At 46.1% G+C, this 24,987-nt stretch overlaps 1 protein-coding gene across 2 annotated transcripts in view; it reads right to left on the reverse strand.

The window, feature by feature from the left end:
* Positions 1-24,987, reverse strand: part of SDE2 (spliceosome associated SDE2) — a 41,094-nt gene that overhangs the window by 8,016 nt on the left and 8,091 nt on the right. For both annotated transcript variants that reach the window (XM_068129447.2, XM_078784197.1), the window contains exons 3-6: positions 14,567-14,678; positions 13,669-13,841; positions 5,175-5,271; positions 1,336-1,813 (exon numbers count right to left, since the gene is read on the reverse strand). In XM_068129447.2, coding sequence (XP_067985548.1) covers positions 1,336-1,813; positions 5,175-5,271; positions 13,669-13,841; positions 14,567-14,678 — 860 coding nt within the window. The remainder of the gene's footprint in view (positions 1-1,335; positions 1,814-5,174; positions 5,272-13,668; positions 13,842-14,566; positions 14,679-24,987) is intronic.

The raw sequence follows: 24,987 nt of genomic DNA on the forward strand, positions 1-24,987 counted from the left end.
TCCTCCAACCCAGGCAGCACTCAAGCAGCACATCAAGCACACTTGCTACCAGGCCAACTGTTGGAACCAGGCATTGGTCATGGATCCAGAGATGCCAGACCCATCTGACTGGGGCTGGATAAAGGAAACAAGCATTACGCCTCGGTCCCCCGTCGAGGAAGTGATGTGAGTTGACAAAGTGGAAGATGCAGAAAACATGCTATGATATGATATTTCGCTCACAAGGTTCAGACATACATGGCGGCGGCCATCTTGGATTTTGACGTGGCGACCCAATTTTCAACAGCGTTCTTCCTTATGCCTAGATACACCCACACACCAGATTAGAAGTTGGTACTTCGCTTATTTTTCAAGATATTCAGCTCAAGGTTCAGACATACATGGCGGCGGCCATCTTGGATTTTGACGTGGGTTGCACCCACACACCAAATTCGAATGAGGTCCTTCGCTTACGCACGCACGCCCGCACGGACGGAGGGGAAAACCATAGTCCCCCTTTCGCTCCGTTGTGCGACAGGGGACAACAACTGGGTGGCAGCCTCTTTGGACCACTCTCCCTGAAGCATCAAAATCGTGCCAAAATCGATCCACTGTGGCTGCAAGAAAGGGTGCACTGGACGCTGCAAGTGCCAAAGCTGCACTCAAGTGCACTGCACTGTGCTTCTGTTCTGGAGACTGTTAGATTTAGATCATTACCAATTTTCATCATTGCACTTGATTTAATGTAAGATTTTGTGGACATACTTGGTTAACTACTGTTATTTTTTCAGCGGTTATTGCATCATTCCTTGCAGTGTAAACACTTTTTTTCATCATTTCTGGTCTTTGGGTGTTCTGTACCTATCCCTCCCTGTACCTGAAAAAATTAAGTTTTAAAAGTTCAAATGAACTTTTTCCAATAGCAGTTCCAACTGCAGTATCATAAAAATAGATATTTAATGTAATTTGACCTTGACCTAAATGCATGCCCTTGAGTTCTGGCAATCTCAAAAGTATCACCAAATGAATGGGCATCCCCAATTTAGTTGGAAATGACACCTATAATGTTTTTCTACAGTTTGGTTCCAAAATTAAGCACGTTAGAACATTGGACCCAGTGGACTGGCGGCCATTTTGGATTTGACCTCTCACGGTCCTCAGAGGTCAAATCTGACTTCCCTCCACATCTGAAAATAAACCTTATGGTATATACTAACTATGCTAGAAATTTCATGCTTTTCTCAAAAAATGCACAATTTGTTAAAATATGAGCTTATCCGCTGTACTACCAACACAAAAAACCTCAGGAAAAATAAATAATGGCACTGCACACAATATTTCGTTAGCCATTTTTACCTGTTCTTGTGCGGAGTCATTGCCATTAGCATTCGTTTTGGATTCTTTCACACCATTGGAGCATCCCGTTGAGTTATCCAGGACAACATTACTGCCCTGTGCTTCAGGAATCACAGGAGCAGGTTCAACAGCACTGGGACAAGAGGAAATTTCAGGGGTGGGAGTGACGGTAGAAGCACCAGCAAAGCACTCACTGGAAGCTCCTGCGCCAAAGCTAGTCCCGGCACCAGGATTCACATGTACAGATGTGTCTGTTGAAACTTGAATGCAAGTTGCTGAAGGAGAGCAATGTCCTTGAACAGCAGGGGATCCTGTTTGATGGATATTGGAATCTTCTCCTGGTAAGTCACAATCTGATGATGTTCCTTGTCCATCCTGGTCAAGTTTGTGATCAGCTTTTTTCTTGGCAACAGAGGGATCTCCTTCAGAGGATGAATCCGAGTCGTCGTCACTGGTAGGGATTCCTTCGACTCCAATCCTGTACCGACACGTACCAATAATGGGCATAGAGAACATGGAAAAGGGCTCCAAAAGGACCTACACTAATTTTGAAAAAATAGTAAACATGGGTTTAAGGTTCAATACATCAATTCAACCACAGCCTGCATTTACATTAGAGTTTGTTCTTTTTCTGCACAAGAAATTGAGGCTCATATAAAGCCGAATTAGATGGAACCTCAACACAAACTAGGATGGGGGAAGGTGGAGGGGTGAGTGGGTGAAACCACAATGTGCTTGGACTTGAGTTGGAGGATTGGCAGAAAGAGTGGAATTTGCTAGACACTTGGAAGAAGTTCTACAGGTTATATAAAAGAGTGGGGGGAAGGGAGGGGGAAGGGAGGGGGGGGGGGGGCAAATAAGTAGAGTTCTGTTCACGGCCTAGCACATCTACACAATAAAAGTAAATTTGTATACTGTAGTTGTTTGTTCCTTCATACATGCTTCAAAAACTCCAAAACTACCAAGCCAAATCCAACCAAATTTCACATGTGGGCCTAAAGGTACCCCAAGCATGGTTTTTGTCACGGTAGCATATTTGGGGAGGGGGTTCAGGGTCGGGGAAAGACCGCAATTCTCTCTATGTAAATGTGTATCGTATAGCGCCACCTGGTGGTATCCGGTTTTACAAATCTTGCATAAATAAAGTATTAACAACCTAACAACATGCATGATGCGCAAAGGTGGGCGGTCCGCTTCGAAAGTCCGCTTATCCGCTTATCCGCTGCAGCGGACTAACGTTTTCGAAGCGGATAAGCGAATCGGAACAACCCCCGGAAACCGAAGCGGATAAGCGTAAGCGGACTACCGAAAAATTAAAGCGCATCGCGATTCGCCAAATCAGCTGTTAGCCTGAGCCGTTACTCTAGAATTGTGAATATTTATTTAAGTGAATAATAAGTGAAAACTGAATATTTTATTGGACGCTAGAGCGGCAATAACGTCAAGATGGAGAGATTTCTGCCTCTCCAGCCCAGCGGCAGTGCCAGGGACAGGCACACGAGCGACGCAAACCAGCAGTCCCAGCACAACGACATCCACAACCCGGCGGTCAACAACAACAACATTTTGAATAAATTTTATTTCAATAAAAATGTATATTTTTGATCTTAAAAGCTTTGTTTGTCTTTGTAGTAGTTAGAAATGGCTATTTAGGCTTAAAAAGCATTAAATTCCCTTTAGAAACGTCAAAAATCGCTTTAAAAACGTCGAAGCGCTTTTAAAAAATCGAATCGAAGCGGATAAGCGGATAAGCGGTAAGCGGACTAAGCTTTTCGGCCGCTGAAGCGGATAAGCGAATCGGACTACACGGGCTGGCGGAGCGGATAAGCGGTAAGCGGACTTAAAATTTTCCGAATCGCGCCCACCTTTACATGATGGAGATGTTGAAATCTGAGTGAGAATATCTTTGAAAAGTTTAATGTTACTTTTTTTTTTTTTTATGTTGAATGCTCCAGGCACGGACTGTATAGACCTCATCGAGGCCAGGTCTTAAATAAAAGAGAAAAGTATATGATGAAAAGTGTACATGGTGTTTGTTTGCGAGAAAGAGATTTAAGCTAGCCCGGTAGCTATAGTTTTAGCGAGACAGAAAGCAAGACCAGCAATCCTGACACGGAGAGTGCAAGATGGTCCAGGGCACCACTTTAACGCTAAGTCAGGACGGTAGTACTACCCTGGGCGCTTGCTGTCTACAACCTACTACCTAACGATTTAAGCGGATGGTCAAACCAACGCATGCAATACTGAGCTTTGCAGCGAAACGGAAGTGATTTTTGCAAGCGCCATATATAAGCGACAAGAATGGTTGATGAAGGTGATGTCAGCTGACTTCCAAGCAGATGGAAGATCACTTTGGGCAAATAGTGAATAGAGCAGAATGTGAAGTACAACATGCTGTCTATTTATTAAATCCTTTAGCAAAGCGACAGGTAAAAATGCCTCGTAGCTCATGTTTCCGCAATATACAACATACCAGTGGTTTTCAACATTTTTGCACTTGAAGACCCTTTGAGACAGTCACCAGAACCAGAGATCCCCACTCAAAGGGGATTAATGTCTGACCCAGATAAGTTAAATATCAACATCTTCCAGAAAAATGGCGAGTAATGATTTAAATATTAATTAAAACTTAGGGAAACCAATTATTAAGCATTATATTGATATATTTTGTTGATTCAGCCAATTGTAATATTCTATCTATGAAAGAGGGATTAACAAAAATAAATTGAAGTCACTTGTTCTTCATTCTCTCAGCTCATTCAATCCTATATCTCATTGTTCTTTGCTCTCATTTTTTTTTTTTTTTTTTTCCTTCTTCACTCGGTCAACTCCATTCTTGTAAAATTAAAATAAATTTTAAATGTCTTTTATCACGTTAATCCAATTTCAAAACACCTCTCTCTTTTCTACCCTCATTAACCACCCTAAGGCAATTCTTCTTGCAGGTTATTGTCATGTCCCCCTCTCAACCTTCCTTTCCATTGCACTTTCATCCAAAGTTTTCCCGTTCTGTTATTTCATCCCCTTACTCGTTTGCTGACCCTATGCTTTCCTTTCACGAGACTCAGCTTTGTATTCCCCCCCCAAAGAAACCCAAAAGTTGAATTTGCTTCATGGACCATTTGTTGAAAAACAATTACCTCCACCACCAAAGGTGGATATAGGTTATGTTTTTACCCGTCTGCTTGGCTGTGTCTGTGAGCAGGATATCTCAAAGGTGTGGAAGTGGATGGATTTGGATGAAACTTGGCGGACAGGTTGGGTGTGTACCAAGGACCAAATGATTAGATTTTGGTTCAGGTTGAATCCAGATCTGGCCTATCAGTGGGATACAAAATGTAAACCCCTTCATCCTGGTGGTGGAGGTATGCCCTCCACTGAGTGCCTTTCTAGTTATACATCAAATTATCCACTGCCTCATAATAATTTAATTTATATGATACATGTAGTGGGAGTGACAACTCGGGCATCGTAGGGATCATCATCAGAGGTGTGCACGTTTCAAAGGTGGATGGACGTCTTCACACAGACAATTAATTGTGATGCTCAAACCTGTTCACCACCAACATCAATAAACTGCTGAATCCGTTTCACACAGGATGCTTGAACATTCCTCAACATGTCAGCATTAATTTTGGCCTACCTAGATCATCTTCTCCTTCGCTTCCTTCCTAGGAAAGTTAACGTAACAGACTTCAGATGTCCCACTAAGAGAGGTCAAGAGGCGTGAGATTCCGTTACCTAATGGCACCTCATTACCAAGTTTTTCTTTAAAAAGGTGATTCAAAATGGATTGTACTGCAAGTTGGCAAGCTCGGTACAACCAGTCCTATACTCACCAGAGTAAACTCCGTTCACTATCTGTGGCTGTTGCAGTGGGGCAGGGTCGCTTCCGAGAACTCCCAACTGATGCCTTGCTACTGGCAGCTTGCAGGCCTGCTTGGATACAAACTACATCAGCTTATAGTGCACATCATATTGGAACAATTGAAAGTGCAAAATAATGCTAAAAGACAAGCTCAATGAACAGTCTATGTAGTCTGGGATCCGAGGCCTGGAAATGTGTAAAAAAGTGATTTTGAAGTGACACCCCTGCTATAAAATGTTTGACCCCTAGATCATGTCTGTGGGGGTGTTATCCACCAGAAAAGTGACTTTAGCAAGGTAGTTTGGATTGCGCGAATTCTGTAAGGACGTTTCTTAACTTGGGGCGTCAACTGTAAAAAAGCAAGAAATTTAGGGGTAGGGGAAATTCAATTGACCATATATCCCATAATACAGGGGTGAGTGCAACAAATTACCACTCATTCTTTTTGTTATAAATGTGGCTTTTATATGAAACATGATTCAACGTGATTGGACCATCCATGAGGTCAGCAGAGGTCAAAAGGTCACGGAAAGTGGGCTAAGCTGGAAATTTAGCTCCTTTATCAAATAATTCACAAATGTATATATGTCACAATATGTTCCTTGCATCCCTCTACTGTTTCTGGCCTATATTGATCGTAATAGTGATGGTTTACTGTGGTGGTTGATGCTTTTCATCTTTTGTGTGGTGCTAGGGATTATTATGCTACATTTGTTTCAGCAACTTGCTTCACTCTTGCTGATCTTTATGATTACCATCGATCTTCAGCCTTAAACTTCCATTCAGAGACACAAGATGGTGGTAGTTTTGATGCTACAACAAATATAATTTATCAGTACACATTTGAGGGAGAAGGAAGTGGGGAGGTAGTGGGGGCAGTGCCCCTTAAGAAAACCAGGAAACTGACTATCAGTGAACCAGACAAATTCGTTCCAGTAAGTAGTAAACTGCCACTGAAGGACAGAAGACAGGCTAGGTCATTACGTGATATTGAACTTCCTCATGATGACAAGGGGGAAGCCTGCTTTCTAGCTGACAAGAACATCGTTTGGTTCCTACTGAGGATGTATCCAACACAGTTGATGACGGGTGAAAACGACAAGGACACTGGTAGCCTGACATGGAGCAGCTTCTTTGAATACAGTTCTGGGCAACATGCAGAGAAAACAAAGATTGGTTGTGGACCATTGCTTCCACAAAACCCAACCAACGCAGATGTAGTCCAGACCTCATTGGACTAGTTTGTCTCCTTGAGTCTTAAGATGGGTCAGGCTAAGACGGTGGTGACTTGTGACCAGGCGATATATGACATAGTAAAGGGGTTGTTTAGGAAGGAATTGGAAAAGTACAAAGATGTTATTGTTCGACTTGGAGGATTCCATATTGCCCAGAACTTCTTGGGATCTATTGGATTTTTCATAATGGAGAGTGGCATAGAGGACATTCTGGTTTCTAGTGATATCTGTGGTCGAGGTACAGCCAATAAAGTCATGGCAGGAAAAGATGATTATAAGATGGTCCGTTATCATTCATGGTTGAGTGAGGCATTGTTCATGCTGAAGTCGGAGGCATTTGAGAAATGGCGGTTGTTCGAGAAGAATGAGGAGACACTTTCTTTGCTTTCGTCTCTGCTTGAAAGTCTTAGAAATGCCTTTGACAGGAAAGAGAAGGACGAATTTGCTGCACTCATGAAGGAAGTCATGAAATGCCTAGAGTCACTGGAGTCGCTCTGGGGAGATTTTGAGAAGGGATTAGGAGTGACAGCCCATCTTTGGAGCATGTACATAGACATAGGGCTTATCCTAAGGCGTTACACATCCATGCTGAGAGCTGGGCTGTGGCAACAGCACTTACAAGAGGTACAGAATATGCTACCCTATACCATTGCTTCCGGCCATAGTAAGTACATGTCCTGCCTTCCGATCTATCTCAGTGAGATGCAAAAGCTTCCAGAAACAGCACCAGAAGTGCACGAGGAGTTTGCAGCTGGCAAATTCACAGTTCACCAGACTGCAGGAGACTTTAATGGTGTGTGGACAGACCTTGCCCTTGAACAGACCTACAATAGGGAAGGCAAAACAAGCCTCTTTAAGGGTATAACACAGTCTGAATCAGCACGAGAAAAGTACATCAAGGCTCTACCGTTCATGACCTCTGTCTCTGAAAGTGTAAAACAGATGGCACACATGGCCTCGCCGCAATCTGACCACCACGAGAAGCTGAGGAAAGACGACATGGAAGCCGTGTTGCAGATCAAACGGACCGTGGAAGAGAAGATGAAAAACCCATTCGATCCTTCACTTGCGACAGATAAACTAATGAACATATCCACAGGTCAGATTCTTGCAGCAACTACCCTGGTAGATGCCAAACGTCTAGGCTTGGAGGCAATGGATGCTGCCACGACGACGAATGCAGACAAGATTGTCCAACCAAAGATAGAAACATTCGCCACGCATCTGAAGAAAAGTAAGAAAAAGATGGACACTGTGAAAGAAGTCATCAGAGAGGAGAGTGCAGTGACAAGGGCAACTTTGTTTCGCACAGGACCTGAGTGATGAGGCACGGACTGAGGCATTTAGTTACGAATGGCTTGAGTACCCTCCCTCGTTGTTTGAGCCAGAGAAGAATGGATTTTCCATGCGGAAAGGTTGCAAATCCAACTATCTATCCACTCTACAGGCAGAGGTTGCCGAGTCATGGGAACCGTTAAAAGAGTTGCCTCCTTCTGCATCTGATGGTTTATGTAGTCGATGCAATGGCATTCATCCAGCGGTTCAACACACTTGGTTCGAGTACATTTGACCAACTTCAGGAAAGGTACAGGAACAAACTCTTGAACATGAAACCCAGACATTGCACTGAAGTGCATTTCGTGGGCGATCAATATGATTTTGGGTTAAAGAGTCTAAAGGGATGAACGCCAGAGACGGGAGTCAAATACCAACTTGCCAGAGTTTGTTCCAACGGACATCATGAAAATCCCTGATTGGAACACATTCCTGTCAAACCCTTGTCACAAGACCAATCTGCTGTCGTATCTTGCTTCACGTTGGTCCCAGGAGGCATCCTGGCCTGATGGCTTCTGCCTGGTCCTTGGGGTCAACGCCCAGGCAACTCGTGTGACGCAGACGGAACATACCAATGTTGATAAGCTGTACTGCCCTAACCACGAGGAGGCGGACACCAGAATCTTTGCTCACATTGCTGGCTGTGACAACAGCGTAGTTGTCATTCAGGCTACAGATACAGATATCATCGTCTTGTCAATGTATCATTTCCCTCGGTTGACAAACGTTGTTGAGTTATGGGTGGAAAAGGATGATCTGTTCCTCCCCATCCATGACTTGGTGAATGAGTTGGCCAAAGCAGTTGGAAAGGACGTATTGGCACTCACAGACACACTGCTCATCTCCTACATTCTGTCAGGTTGTGATTCGGTGAGCTATCCTTTCAAACGGGGTAAGAAGAGAGCAGTGAAAGTCGCACTCCAGCATGTTGACAAACAGCCAGCGTTGTCCAATTTCATCCGACATGAATCCGGACCTTCTGCACATGATCAGGTGATAACTGAAGCACGAAGCTTCTTTTGTGATCTCTACGGCAAGCCAGGGTATTCATCCCTGGATAAGCTCCGCGCCCACTTGTTTGCATCTAGCAAACTAGATCTGCGCTCCCTTCCTCCAACAGAAGATGCTTTTGACTTCCACATTCTCAGGAGCCTTTGTCAGATCAGCTTATACAAGCAAGCTTCACTCAGTAATCCAGTGCTTCTTCCACCTGAAGAGTATGGCAGGAGTGTGGATGGTGACAGGTTAATTCCTGACATGAAGAGCAAGCCATCAAAGCCTTCTGCTGCGAAGTTGAAGTACTGCAAATGTAAGAAGAAACCGAACTGCCTGAGGAATTGCCCTTGTGCGAAAGCTGGAGTACCATGCATCATTGCATGTGCCTGCAATGGCGACAGAGAAAAATGTGGACGGCTTCTGACTGATGACGGTGATGATGATGAGTAAATAGAGGTAATGACACTTTTCCAGATAGTATGTGGTATGACTTGTCGTTTTAAAACATGTTGAAGAGTACCGTGCAAATATATAGTGTGAATGCCCGATTTTGGTGATTTTTTTAAAGTTATGCAAATCTAAAGTGACATACATACCAGTAAGTTAAGTTCAGTCGGGGCATTTCTTTCCCAAAAACATCAGAGGGGTACAAACAACATATTTTGGGTGTAAAAGTTTGGCTATATTGAGCTTGAAGTAGGAAAAATGTGATTTTATTTACTAAAGGAGCTAAACTTTTAGCTTAACCCACTTTCCGTGACCTTTTGACCTCTGCTGACCTCATGGATGGTCCAATCACGTTGAATCATGTTTCATATAAAAGCCAACTTGATACCAAAAAGAATGAGTGGTAATTTGTTGCACTCACCCCTGTATAATGGGATATATGGTCAATTGAATTTCCCCTACCCCTAAATTTCTTGCTTTTTTACAGTTGACGCCCCAAGTTAAAAAACGTCCTTACAGAATTCGCGCAATCCAAACTACCTTGCTAAAGTCACTTTTCTGGTGGCTAACACCCCCACAGACATGATCTAGGGGTCAAACATTTTATAGCAGGGGTGTCACTTCAAAATCAAATTTTGAGGTCTCGGATCCCAGACTAATGATGATAAACAGAAAGCATGACTGAGCCAATGTACTTGTAAGACCTGCCGATAGAAAAGAGGTGTTTCACCATCGAGCCAGGCTACTTACAAGGAGGAGAAATATTATACAATTCAAGTAGGGGAGAGACAGTAGGACATCTCTGATTATCATCACAAATACAATTAGGACAAGTAACATCGAGCCGAGTGGAACAAACGAGTAGTGATATAGCCAGAAAAATAGCAAATGTATGAAATGGTACTGTAACGAAAATGGAAGGGGTAGGAGTCATCTCCAAAAAGTGAATATCACATACGAAGTAGGGCATTAATGTACACATTAATAAATGCGATGGATCGCAAGTCCGAGTAAGTTGACCAGGAGTCTCAAAACGATTCCCAGAAGCACTGCAGACGTCTTCCCCAATTATTGTCAAACCTTATCCCAGACCCCCAATTTGATTTGTCCTCAAATGACCAGCAAGTCTATCAAACCCAAGGAAGGCTTAGTGTGCAAGATATACCTGGGTTCTTCTTCTTTAATTAAGGCCGATATTGGGCACAAAATATGAAGCTGAGGGACAGCTGAGGTCATGAGCTGAGAACAAGAGGGACTTGTGAACGCATCACAGGAACAACTAGAACGGCACTTGGTAGAGCACATTCCTCCGACAGGCTGAACAGTTCATGTTTTGTCTCGCACCGACAGGCTGGATCTGTATCCGTACCTGAACCTGAGCCAAAAACTAATCGGCTTGTTCTTGTCGCCTAACCAACTCATCGACCTAGTTTTATCATAATCTGTCCACAAAGTTTTTAAAATATCATGTTATATATATATATATATATATATATATATATATATATATATATATATATATATATATATATATATATATATATATATATATATATATATATATATATATATTGTTGCGGATATGGAATTTACATCCATCCATCCATATCCGCTTGTAAATATTCCCCTATTTCCTCAATACTTCCCAACTCTCCCCAATCCCCCATTCCCTAGTCCCATTTTCTGTAAACACTCTGTAGACCCGACCTCCCCCTATTTCCCCCATTAAATGTCGCACCCAGGTTCACCGCATCTCATGTAAGACAACTATAGGACATCTTGCTAGTTATTCTTAGTCTATGTCAGTTAAGGACTCGTTTCCATTAATTCTGACCCTTCGTTGCACCAGAATGTGATTGTATGGCACCGTTAGGAAGTTTAGGACCTCCCGATACCTCCCCGCAGCTCTTCCTCACGGTTCAGCAACAACAACAACAACAACAGCAGCGGCGGGCGCGGGAAGTGCGCGTCCTCACTCCGGCTTGGTTGGTAGGGGGTGTTGGGAGGGCACTAGGCCTTCCCAACGAGCCGCCATCGAACATGTGCTCGACGGGGTTACCAAATAGGGGCTCCCTGTCAGCTCCTCGTCAAGGGCGGAGCCCGGTAACCCCCGCACCCAATGGAAGCGGCGGACCGGCCCCAGTGGGGCGGAGCCAACGAGCCGAGGGCGTGTCACGCCCCGCTGAGCATGCGCAGGGAGAGTGAGGTGACGTGAGATGCGCGCAGAGCTGAAGGAGAAAGGACGCACCCTCTGAGCGCCGAGAGACCTCTGCCATTAAGAAAGACCTCCCAAAGACTGAGCTGTATCCTGTCCCCGAGCCAAGGTGCACCTTGTGCCATCGGTCTACCTGCCATCAATCCCTGTGTGAGTCAGCCTTGTCCGTTTGTCCGTGGTCTGTCTGGGACTAAGCAAGCCAGTTAGATAAGCTAATCTTTGCACTGTGTCACCTGCTGTAAATAACCTTGACTGCTCCTTTTCGTTTGTGTGGTATCTATCTATAATTCCAGTAATCTCTGTGTGTGTGTACGTGACCGCTGTTTCTCGACAACCACGGGTCCGATATACTTGAAACTTGCCAGGTATATTGCTGGGGACCCGAGGATGTGCCTTTTCAAGGTTTCATATTAATCGGACAAGTAGTTAGCGAGCTATGGCCAAAAAACGATTCGACCAATCAGAGAGCAGCGAGCTATCACGTGTGCCGAACGTGGCGAACAGACTCTGCCTCGGACGGCACATTTGAGAGCGTATTCATTTATTTCACGTTGGCAAACTATGTTGCCGCTATGTTGGCGTTAAACTATGTTTTAAAACTAATTAAAACTAATTTGCGATTCTTTCGCTTTCCTGCGCGTTTGTGCACGCTATGGCGATTTCTTTACCAAACTCCGCAAGCCGTTCGCTTTGGACCAAACCATTTCATGTAAATAGAGGGGGGGGGGATTGTCACCGTACTCGCAAGCCGTTCGCTTTGGACCAAACCATTTCATGTAAATAGAGGGGGGGGGATTGTCACCGTACTCGCAAGCCGTTCGCTTTGGACCAAACCATTTCATGTAAATAGAGGGGGGGGATATAATTTTAGATATATATATAGTACGGGCATGCCCTAGTAAATAATAAATCCTGTTCCTCTTCTGTACGTCTTTGTCCTCTTCTTCCTCTTCCTCTTTCCATTCGATCGCTTTAGAGTTTTCCCCAATTGAATATCTGTGACGCGATTTGGCCAACGTTCGGGGTAATCGGATTAACTGTACGAACACGGCGGGCATTCCGCTCGGTCAAGCAACATCTTTAGCCGTGTCCGTAACAATATATATATATATATATATATATCGTTTTTGGCCCCTATTTCTCAATGGTAAAGAATCATGTAAAAAAAATGAAAAATTTCTCGTATCCGGATCCGTATTCAGATCTTCACCCAAATCTATTCATTTCATCCTTGTGACATGCCCAACCTCTTCACCAAATTTTGTCTGAATCCGTCCACAACTTTTTGAGATGTCCTGTTCACAGACAGGCAGAAGGACAAACAGACAAGGGTGAAAACATAACCTCTGCTCACCTTTGGTAGAGGTAACTAGAACGGCAATTGGTATGTACCTCCAGCAGGCTGAACAGTTTATGTTTTGTATCGCACTGATAGGCCAGATCTGGATCCAGACCCAAAAGAGCCTTAAACCACATCGTCATCTAGGCCTCAGGCCTCATATGCTGGTGCAGGCTTGAATCACGCTTCCCAGGTACATCACCACCACCCCCCCCCCCCCCACCCCCAACGCCCCCCTGCCTCCCATAACACCCGACGGTGTTAATGGCTACCTGCCCTTTTGCTGACAGGACAGCATAGAAGTACACACACATGTGTCGAAGGTGCTAGCCTGGGTTTGAATCCCGATCCAGCTATAAACTGTCATCTCAGTGTTTCACAGGCAGCATGATTCAATATGTGTGCTGTCCCTTGGATGGACATTGAACGTTCTCGACTACCGGCATTAGTGGGTGGAAGGTAAAGATCCCATGGTTTCCTTCGCAAAGTGTCAGTGATATATCACCGGCACCCTGAGCAAATTCTAAATTCCTGCTCTCACCTACAGGGGGCTCTACATTAACGGCACAGCTCCGCTCCAGGCCAATGATGCTATTCCGCAGCCTTGTGCTGCATCCAAAAGACTACCATTTTGATGCTCTGGTGCATTTGCTATAGAATTGTGGATTACTCAACTCTACTGGAGGTGGGGGTAGGGAGTGATCACTGGTGCCACCAGGTGGTCTTTCACTTAGAAATGACAATTCAACAAAAACTAACTAAGCTGTTTCCGAAGAAAGAGGAATTGAGACATTGGTGTGATAGAAAGAGGAAATTCAAGACTTTTGTTGAAGATTCTAATACTGCAATCTACAAGATGCCAGATGAACCCACATGAAAAATGTCACCTTTAACTTACCCTTCATCACAGAATCTTTAACAGATTCAGCCATGTCTCGAAGCTGCTGTTCAAACTGGGGATCAGCAAAACGAGGCCCACTGGGCCCAGCAAGACGTCGCTCTAGTCTCTCTAGCCGTTCCTGCTCTCGCTCTGCCTCCCGTGCTTCTTGCTCCCTCAGCCACTCTGTCATTCTACACTCACAGATATGCATCCATACTCGCTGGAACAATTCACACATTTTTTATTCACAAATCTCACAACACTGCACCATCGTTACTCGAGCATCTCCTGTGACACTTACATCATCAACATGCTAACCAGCATGTCTCATCTTATTACTTTGTGTCCTTTTAATTCAATATAGCTGTAAATAATGCTGCCTTACGAGAGTGGTACAGACTTGATTGTAACGGTTCGCTGTGCTACTGGAAGCGGGGCATGGAATTGAACGGGTAATAGATTAAAGTACATTGCAAAACTGAATAAACACAACCAAATTATACAAAACCGAGTCAACAACTTCCAACAAACGCTTACTGCTGCAGCTTGGACGTTTCTATTGCACTGTGATCACTGTGGATCGCATCACACCACTCTTTCAAAATGGGTGCCCCGCTAGATGTGCGTACGAAGCAGAGAACAGTTATTGAATTTCTTATTGCAGAAGAGGTTCCTCCAGTGGATATTCACAGGCGTTTAAAGAGGATGCACAGAAGCGGCATGCACAGAAAGGATGCACAGAAAAAATAGACATGGACATTGAAGCGAACACATGGAAGAAGCAGACACGCAGGAGTGAACATGACACAGACATACAGAAGCAGAAACGCACGGAGGTGGAGGCGGAGAGAGACAGAGACAGAGACAGAGACATAGAGAAAGAGGAAAAGTAAAATTTTTGGTTTTCTTAACTCACGCTTTCTCATTGTTGACATCACGAAGTCTGCGTCCACTGAGGTCCCGACATGCCTCTCTGTTTGTAGTTTTCTCTATCTGTGCCCCCAGTGCACGAAGCATCGATCCAAAACCTGCATGAAAAGGATACTCGTAAAGGATTAGATTTTCCACCAGCTCATCACAACATTGAATGAGTATTGCTCGTCACCAATAAATGCCATCAACAATCCCGTGGACTGTCACCTCAGAAAAAAGCCATGCTAATAGATGCTATACTGCTAAAAAAGCCATAAGATGCTAATACTGTATATTAATAATGTTTGAGACAGAAAAAGAAAAACTCAGCAGTTTTCCTTCCACAATTTCTTTCCTTCCTTTCCACAAAAAAGACCTTCCAAAATTAAGTGCCCCAAGTACCACATCAACTTGGTCAGTTTGGGCATTGTGGCAAAATACTATACAAATACCATGTATAAACTGCAGTGAAGCATGCTCGATAATAACTTGTACCCTGAAGATTATCATTGCAATTCAAGTGTAAAGCCGGGGTTGAGGGACCGCTGTGCAAATCTTTTCAAACAGCAAAGGCTTAAGTTTTCAGTGCCAAATCTAATAATTTAAAATGAAATTAATGTCAGTACAAATTGACAAAATTAAGGAGAAATTAAAGATTCAAGAAATTAAAAATAAAACCAAGTGTTTGTCCAATAATGGCGTAGCCAGGCTTGTTGTCCCCCGTCGCACCGCGGAGCGAAAGGGGGACTATGGTTTTCCCCTCCGTCGGTGTGTCCGTCCGTCCATCCGTGTGTCCGTCCGTCCATCCGTGCGTGCGTGCATGCGTGCGTAAGCGAAGGACCGAATTCGAATTTGGTGTGTGGGTGCAACCAACGTCAAAATCCAAGATGGCCGCCGCCATGTATGTCTGAACCTTGTGAGCGGAATATCTTGAAAAATAAGCGAAGTACCAACTTCTAATCTGGTGTGTGGGTGTATCTAGGCACAAGGAAGAACGCTATTGAAAATTGGGTCGCCATGTCAAAATCCAAGATGGCCACCACCATATATATGTCTGAACCTTGTGAGCGAAATATCTTGAAAAATAAACGAACTACTAACTTCTAATCTGGGGTGTGGGTGTATCTACGCATAAGGAAGAACGCTATTGAAAATTGGGTCGCCACGCCAAAATCCAAGATGGCCACCGCCATGTATGTCTGAACCTTGTGAGCGGAATATCTTGAAAAATAAGCGAAGTACCAACTTCTAATCTGGTGTGTGGGTGTATCTAGGCATAAGGAAGAACGCTGTTGAAAATTGGGTCGCCACGTCAAAATCCAAGATGGCCGCCTTGCGTCTTCCACTTTGTCAACTCGCATCACTTCACCGACAGCGGACCTAGGCGTAACGCTTGTTTGATACTTTAGTTGGAGAGGATAGTATGACCTGGGTGGGGATACCAGTTACCAGTCATCAAATAATGCAAGTGAAAATGAACCACCTTAAGAGGCCATTTTTACATTACCAAATACCATACTTACATTATCAAATAATGTAAGTACTGTACAACGCTATTGTACTTTTTGTATTTGTATTTTGTAAATATTTGTAAATTTTGTAATAAATAATTTGTAATTCGTAATTAATTTGTAATAAATTTTAATTTTGTAAATTTTGTAATTTGTATTTGTAAATATTGTATTTTTAAAATATTTTTTTTGGGTTTGTTGATCTGGAGAAAGCATTCGATAGGGTTCCACGCAAAGTATTGACATGGGCATTGAGGAAGTTATGAGTGGAGGAATGGTTGATCAGAGTAGTGATGGCAATGTACAAAAGAGCACGCACAACTGTAAGGACGAAGGACGGGAACAGTGGTGAGTTTGAGGTGAAGGTGGGAGTGCATCAGGGGTCGGTACTAAGTCCACTACTATTTGTAGCTGTGATGGAGGTGCTGGCTCAGACCGTAAAGGAGGGTTTACCGTGGGAGTTGTTGTATGCAGATGATCTGGTGTTGATTGCGGAAAGTATGGATGGACTGAAGGAAAAGATGAACAAGTGGAAGGAATGTATGGAGACAAAAGGTCTGAAGGTGAATATCGGAAAGACAAAGGTGATGGCAAGTGGTAAAGCATGTGGTGAGGTGGAAAGAACTGGGAAGTGGCCGTGTGCTGTGTGCAGGAAGGGTGTCGGAGTGAACTCCATTCAATGTACAATGTGTGCTGAGTGGGTTCATCAAAAATGTAGTGGTCTGAGAGGGTCATTAACCAGTGTGGCAGCTACATTCAAATGTAAGGTGTGCACAGAAGGAGCTGCAGATGGAGGAAATGTTGAGTTGGATCTTGGAGACGGCGTGAAGCTGGAAGGTGTGAAAACATTTTGCTACCTCGGAGACATGCTGAATGGAGAAGGTGGATCAGACTCGGCAACGGTTGCTCGAGTGAGATGTGCATGGAAGAAGTTTCGGGAACTGAGTGGCGTGCTGATGAGGAGGAGAGTGTCGCTGAAGCTGAAGGGAAAGGTGTATGCTGCATGTGTGAGAAGTGTTATGATTTATGGGAGCGAGACATGGGTAATGAATGTAGAGCAGCAACGAAGGCTGGAAAGGGTGGAAATGCGAATGGTTCGATGGATGTGCGGAGTATTGTTGAGAGAGAGGAAGACAAATGATGAATTGCGAAAGATGATGGGAATATTGCCTGTGATTGATGCTGTGAAGAGGAACAGGTTGAGATGGTTTGGTCATGTATTGAGGAAGGATGAAAGTGACTGGTTGAGAAGAGTGATGGAAGTTAATGTAGAAGGAAGTAGAGGACGGGGAAGACCGAGAAAGACTTGGCTAAAGATGGTGGAAGAAGAAATGCGGGCAAGAGGGTTAACAAGGAGAGATGCAGAAAATAGGGCAAAATGGAGAAGATTGTCATGGGGACCGCAAGGCTAACCCCCGCTCTAGCAGGGAACATGGCCTTAAAATGCATGTTGTTGTAAGTACTGTACAAAAAAAACATTTGGACTTCAGGCATGGACAGCCGGTTCATGAATGATCTGGGCAAAAAAACGGTGAATGGCAAACGATAAACCAATAAATTCCACATTCCTGTGCCACCTTCAGTCGAACATCAGGAACTGACAACACTTTCTCTATATTTTCATTCCAAACAGCATCATTCATTATTCCAATCACAAATTAATAGCATAGTAAATTGATATATCAAAATATAATGTTAAATCACGACTGTATCAAGATATCAAACCGGCAAACCATCACCATTTGTTCACTTCCAGATTCATCCGCAGCTCAATGGAATACTGCTCTCCCCTCTGGGCTGGTGCTCCTGCCTCACACCTAGCTCGGCTTCATGCGGTTGAAACCAAAGCATTCAGAATCATTGGCATCTCCCGTGATGAAGCTGATTCTGAGGGTCTTTCACTCGCTCACCGCAGGCAGTTTGGTGGTCTTTCTGTCTTCTACAGACCTCTCTGGCCTTGCTCCCCCTGCTCTGTCTGATCTCTGTCCCACAAATATTCCTGCATGACATACAAGATCTGCCAGCAACCCTCTTCTGGTGAAACTGCCAAAATCAAGACTCTCTGCTCACCTTCACTCCTTCATTCCTCTTCAACAATCTCCCACACTCTCTTCAATCCCTCTCCTCCATCCAGGTCTTTGAAACAGCTGTTCACCACCATTTCTCATCTTCCCCCATCCAAAACCTTGATCTTTTCTACCCCCGATAAAACGTTCCAAATCCGCCTCTTTCAATCCCCAACTTCATTCCTGAAATTCCTAGTCGTGTTAATTTGCTTTATACCGTGTACCCCCTGCCTCCTCCCCCAGCCCTCCCCCTTCCACAGATCTACCGACGTCCCTGTTCTCTACTGTTGTTGTGCTTGTGTGCTTTCCTATCTCTCCCCATCTCGTCTCCCGCTCCCTTCATTGTATGTTTTATGTGTCTGTGCATATTTCATGTTCATGTTCTCATGTTCAATGTATTAGCTGTTACACGAGCCTCGATTCAGTATACAAAAAAAAAAAAATCTGGTCATTGAATTCAACACCCAACTATTTTTGAGATATAGGCCAAAAGGTCAACATAGGGCAGATTTCTCGAATCCTAAATTTTCATCCGATCAACTTGAAATTTTAAGAGGCTTTGTATATTGTTGCGGATATGGGATTTGCATCCATCCATATCCGCTTGTAAATATTCCCCTATTTCCTCAATACTTCCCAACTATCCCCAATCCCCCATTCCCTAGTCCCATTTTCTGTAAACAACACTCTGTAGACCCGACCTCCCACTATTTCCCCCATTAAATGTCGTGCCCAGGTTCACCGCATCTCATGTAAGACAACTATAGGACATCTTGCTAGTTATTCTTAGTCTATGTCAGTTAAGGACTCGATTCCATTAATTCTGACTCTTCGTTGCACCAGAATGTGATTGTATGGCACCGTTAGGAAGTTTAGGACCTCCCAATACCTCCCCGCAGCTCTTCCTCACGGTTCAACAACAACAACAACAACAACAACAACGGCGGCGGCGCGGGGAGTGTGCGTCCTCACTCCGGCTTGGTTGGTAGGGGGTGTTGGGAGTGCACCAGGCCTTTCCAACGAGCCGCCATCGAGCATGTGCTCGACGGGGTTACCAAGTAGGGGCTCGGTCAGCTCCTCGTCAAGGGCGGAGCCCGGTAACCCCCGCACCCAATAGAAGCGGCGGACCGGTCCCATCTGGGGCGGAGCCAACGAGCCGAGGGCGTGTGACTCCCCGCTGAGCATGCGCAGGAAGAGGGAGGTGACGTCAGATGCGCGCTGAGCTTGGAGAGAGAAGGACGCCACCTCCGAGCGCTGTGACACCTCCCCGCATCTCTGGACTGGACCGTGCTTTATCCTGTCCCTGAGCCAAGGTGCACCTTGTGCTATCGACTGCCTGTCCTTCCCTGCCATCAATCCCTGTGTAAGTCAGTCTTGTTCCGTTTGTCTGTGGTCTGTCTGGGATAGATAAGATTGTATCTAAGTGCCTATCTCTTCTGTGTCTTTTACCTCACTCTACCTTGTAATCTACCCCTTTTCTCCACCACTAATTATATCCTCCTCCGGAGGTCTTGAGAACTGTACCCCTTGCGTCGTTTCATTTATCCCAGTCGTTGTGTCCTTTCCATCATTGATTTAGCGTAGCGCGATTTGGCCAACGTTCGAGTGGAATCGGGTGAGTTGGGGGTAATCGGGTAAACTGTGCGAACACGGCGGCCATTCCGCTCGGTCAAGCAACATCTTAAGCCGTGTCCGTAACAATTGGTGTCAGGAAGTGAGATTGGACCCGAAGCGCGCTTAACGCGCTCAAAATTACAAGCAGTGTGAAATTTGTTTTGTTTTAAAATAAAAACCCGAATTTTGAAAGTCGCGCTATGGCAGATCAAGACGGCTGGGTTCCGGTAGAGGAGAGTGAGGCAGGGTCGATCCAGGACCAAATTGAGGGACAAGAGGAGAGCGAAGCAGTGAGGGCGGCAGGTTCGCAAAATGGCGTCCTCGCGCACGAGGTTGCGGGCGCGCAAAATGGCGCCTCGCACATGGCTACGGCGGCCGCACCCGCTGCACAAGTGGGAGGGATGGCCCAAATGCAGGCCCTCATGGAGCAATTTATGGTACAAATGCAGGCGTCCCTCAACCTGCAGAAGGACGAGATGAGGGCTAATAGTCAGCAATTGGGGAATCGGATGGATGCTCAGAGTGAGCAAATGAGGGCTGATAGTGAGCAAATGAGGGCTGATAGTGAGCGATTGGGGGGCAGAATGGGGGGCAAAATGGGAGAAATGGGGGAACGGCTAGAAGCTAAATTTGAGGGGTTAGACAATAATCTTAAGGGATTAGACAAGAAATTTGAGGGATTATACAATGGGTTAGAGGGGGTGAAAAATGGGTTAATGGGGTTAGAAAACAGTATGGAAGGCAAATTGAGGGACATGAGGGACCAAGCGGAAAGGGAAGTTTAAAAAATGGGGCAGCAGATAGAGGGGGTCAGAATGGGGGTAGAAACTAAATTGGATGCTCACAGGGAGGAAATGGAGCAGATGAGGGTGGCATCTGGGCAGGAGATGCAAGTGATGGGAGAAGAGATCAGAAGAGGTGTGAGTGAGGAGGTCGGAGGAGTGCGCGAGGAGGTGAGGCACTGTAAGGAGCGCATGGAGAAGGAGGTCAGAAAGGGGACTGTAAAATTGCAAGGGGGTATAGAGGAGTTGACGCTGGGAGTAGAACAGCTGACAGTGGGACAAAAGGAGTTGGGGGACCAGGTAAAGAAGAAGACAGCGGTAATAGAGGGTTTAAAATCGACACAGAAGGAGATGAAAAAGGACGTAGGGGTAATTTAAAAAGAGTGTCAGACGGTACATGAGGACCTGACGAGGAAAATGAACAAGGTGGTAGAGGTGATGGAGGTTAAAGAGCGGGAGGTGCGGGAGCATATAGAAAAAAATAAGGTGGAGTTAGAGGAAGAACTTAAGGGGGCGCACGAGGAGTTGAAGGAGGTGAAGCAGAAATTAGAAGAAGTGGAAGAAGGGGTGAGCGAAATTAAGAAGCGACGGAGAGAGGATAAGAAAGAGATAAAGGAGGAAGTAAAAGAATTGGTCCAAAGTCTGTGTTCGGATCGTGATGATGTGCTCATTAACCGGATGAGGGATTCGCAGGTGATGGAGGAGAAGCGAAGAGAAAGAGGACCCGGTGTAAGTGGTGACCAATATGGTCGTGCGTATGATGCGCCAGGTGATTTAATAAGCTTGGGGGTCGAGATAGACCCGGATGTTCGTGAGAGGCCAAGAGTGAGGTGTATGGCTGGTCCGGAGGGTATGGAACGAGGGTGCGAGCGAGAGGGTCCGGTGATGGGAGAGGTGCGAGGTGTGAGTGAGCAAGGTTGTGGTGGTATGGAATGGGTAGCGGGTTGCGGAAGTGTGACCCATGCATCGACACCAACAGGGGTAGTTTTTAGAGGGACAGGGGAGGCACGAGAGCCCCTTGGGGGTAATGTACTGTGGGGGCCCGGCCGGTTCGGCCCCGCGCTGACCCCGCAAGGGGCGACGCACGGGGTCCGGCAGGCGGGCAACGACTCACATACGAGGTGGTCCCACAAGGTCCCACTCGCGCCGTATGACGGTGGGTAAGGGTGGCATCCCTGCCACCCTTCCCATGAAGGGGGCAAATGCGCTATAGATTATGGGGTGTATGGCAGTGAAAACTAGCCCGGGAGGGTTAGGATATATCGTGTGTAGGGATCTAGCGAAGATGACATTAGGTGACGTTAAGATTAGTTAGTGACAAGAATACCTGTAGTGGGGACGCAGGTAGGTTAGAGTGGATTATAATGACGAGGGAGCGCAATAGTTTAAAGGGACGACTGGGAAGCGCAAGTTTCAGGGGGGAGTAGTTAGATGAGATGATGCTGTGTGAGAACTGGACAGGTGTGTGGAGCAGTGTATGAGTAGTGAGTGTTGTGGATCAGCGCGAATGCGCTTGGGGGAGAGAAGGGTGCAGGCAGCACCAAGTATGAGAGCACAGGTGTGCAAGTACAGGTGTGTGGAATACATGGAGTATTGAAATGAGTGGTGTGGAGAGAGTTGGAGTAAGTGGTACGGAGTGGTGTGCATGGTGCGAAGGTGTGGATGGGGGAAGAGTGGACCCCTTTTCACGAGTACCCGGGGAGGGTAGTTTAAAGAATAGTTAGAAGGTATAGGTAAATTGTGGTTGGATATTGGCATTTGTGGTGCGGATGCAGAATGGTATTGTGGATGGGTGCATTGGTGTGGTGAAATTGGCTGGTCGTGTGGCCTGTTAGTATGAGTGTGAATGGTTGGGCACTCCGCCACTGTTAGATGTCGGCCAGGTGAGGCCGCAGGTGGGCTCTGGGAGCCGTTAGTGTCAGTGGGTGCCTGAGGATCCCGGGTGTGGATCGGGCAGGCCGTGCCAGAGAGGGCACTGAGGGGGTGAGAGTGCGAGAGGGCCTTCCCCAGTTAGTTAGGTTAGGGTGAGGAGCAGGTGAGCTTGGTAGGCAACAACAGTGGTGGAGGTGTGCAGGTGGGCGGACCAGCTGGGAGCGTCACACGACCCAGCCACCGAAATTGTGCGGGGGCACCGAGTGATGAATCGGGGGAGTGAGACCCCAACTTGAGAAGCACCACAGTTTGGTCAATGGGAATTGGTTTTTAGAACCCATAGTGTAAGTTGGCCAATGGATTGGCAGGGAAAGACCCCGGGTAATGTAAAGTTGTTAAAGTCATTTCGGAAATAGTTAGGATTGATGAACCTGTCGCACCATACGCAGCCACTTACCTGAGGTGATGATGATGACTCCACACCTGTGTTCCTTTGTTCTGTGTTGCAGGAAAGGAGAATTGCTGTTTGGATTTGTGAGACGCATCACGACGTGGATGAGACATTGGGGTGATTCCATCTCTCCCTCCTTAGGAGGGACTGATGATGAATTGGTGATGGCAAATTTTGATGTTGAATTGGAGATGGCAAATTTTGATGAGAGTTGGAAATGGCAAATTTGATTGGTTAGGAGGGAGAGAAGACGAATTTGGTTTATGGGAGGAACGGGGAAGACAGTAGGGACGTTGTTGATGTGTAAAGTAGATGTTTATGGGTAGTGTTGTGTTTTGTGGATACAGTAAGGGGTAAGGGAGGGGCAATGTAGGTTACCTGGTGGGGGGGGGGGGGGCGTACGGTAGGAACGTACCTGTCTCACCTGGTTCCCATGTGCCCCCAGTGTGCATTACCTTATATTGCGGGCACTTTTGCGCCCTTACCACCTTACTCACTTGTCTTCTTTTGTCTCCCACCTCCGAGGATCTGGCTTTGGGGCAGAGAGAGAGGAGAGAGAGGTGCTGGCTCCGCAGTTGTGGGCCTGTACTTCTGCTGCTTGCTGCCTGGATCGATACACCATATGGACCGTAATTTTTGTGGCCGCCCACAATGGACCGCAGTTCTTTTGCGGTCAAGCACCACCCATGGATGGACCTCTGGGTCAACGTGGCACCTATGCCATACAGGTGAACCACTTTTAGTTGGCCACCCTGACGGCCACAATTTAGAAATGGACGCGGTTGGCGCCTTTCTTTATTTCTAAAGAAGCCAGAAGGCCAAGTGCACTCCAAGAAGGCAAGACCAGCGGCAGAACATCGGCCGGCTGCGACACCACCGGTGACCATGGACACTTAATGGTGCATTGTTATTGAACACTTTATTGGTGCACCGGATGGTGCTGACTGTGTATAATGGGGTGGTGCTTTTGGTGCTTGGACGGGGTGCTCTGCACATTATTAAAGGCCGTAGGGCCACAGGGCACTCGTGGGTTGGTGTATCGATGCTGGCATGCGTGTTCTCTCTCTATGCATAACATCTGCATGTGTTCCTCAAAGAACAGGTCCTGGATCGTAGTGTAAATATCAGTCTTGTATAAATGATGCTCCCTACCGGCTGTATGTTTAGTTTGAGGATGCTTTCCGCGATTCGGTTATCCTGTGGGTGTGTTTCTGTTAGGAGAAGGGTGCAACGTCGCAGGGGGACATATTTACTCATTTGTGAACATCTGTAAAACTGTCGCACTCAGGGTTGAGTTAATAGTAGAGGGAACTACATCTGAGTGCCACACTAACGTAGGTAAAAATTTATCGGGTCGGGCCGCCCCGAGGTAGAGAAGGGTGCAATGTTGCGGATATGGGATTTGCATCCATCCATATCCGCTTGTAAATATTCCCCTATTTCCCCAATACTTCCCAACTATCCCCAATCCCCCATTCCCTAGTCCCATTTTCTGTAAACAACACTCTGTAGACCCGACCTCCACCTATTTCCCCCATTAAATGTCGTGCCCAGGTTCACCGCATCTCATGTAAGACAACTATAGGACATCTTGCTAGTTATTCTTAGTCTATGTCAGTTAAGGACTCGTTTCCATTAATTCTGACTCTTCGTTGCACCAGAATGTGATTGTATGGCACCGTTAGGAAGTTTAGGACCTCCCAATACCTCCCCGCAGCTCTTCCTCACGGTTCAGCAACAACAACAACAGCAGCAGCGGCGGGCGCGGGGAGTGCGCGTCCTCACTCCGGCTTGGTTGGTAGGGGGTGTTGGGAGGGCACCATGCCTTTCCAACGAGCCGCCATCGCACATGTGCTCGGCGGGGTTACCAAGTAGGGGCTCGCTGTCAGCTCCTCGTCAAGGGCGGAGCCCGGTAACCCCCGCACCCAATAGAAGCGGCGGACCGGTCCCATCTGGGGCGGAGCCAACCAGCCGAGGGCGTGTCACTCCCCGCTGAGCATGCGCAGGAAGAGGGAGGTGACGTCAGATGCGCGCTGAGCTTGGAGAAAGAAAGACGCCACCTCCGAGCGCTGTGAGGCCTCCCTGCATCTTTTGGACCGTGCTTTATCCTGTCCCCGAGCCAAGGTGCA

This window comes from Myxine glutinosa, chromosome 9, assembly GCF_964187855.1.
Source record: "Myxine glutinosa chromosome 9, kmMyxGlut1.1, whole genome shotgun sequence".
Classification (NCBI taxonomy): Eukaryota; Metazoa; Chordata; class Myxini; order Myxiniformes; family Myxinidae; genus Myxine; species Myxine glutinosa.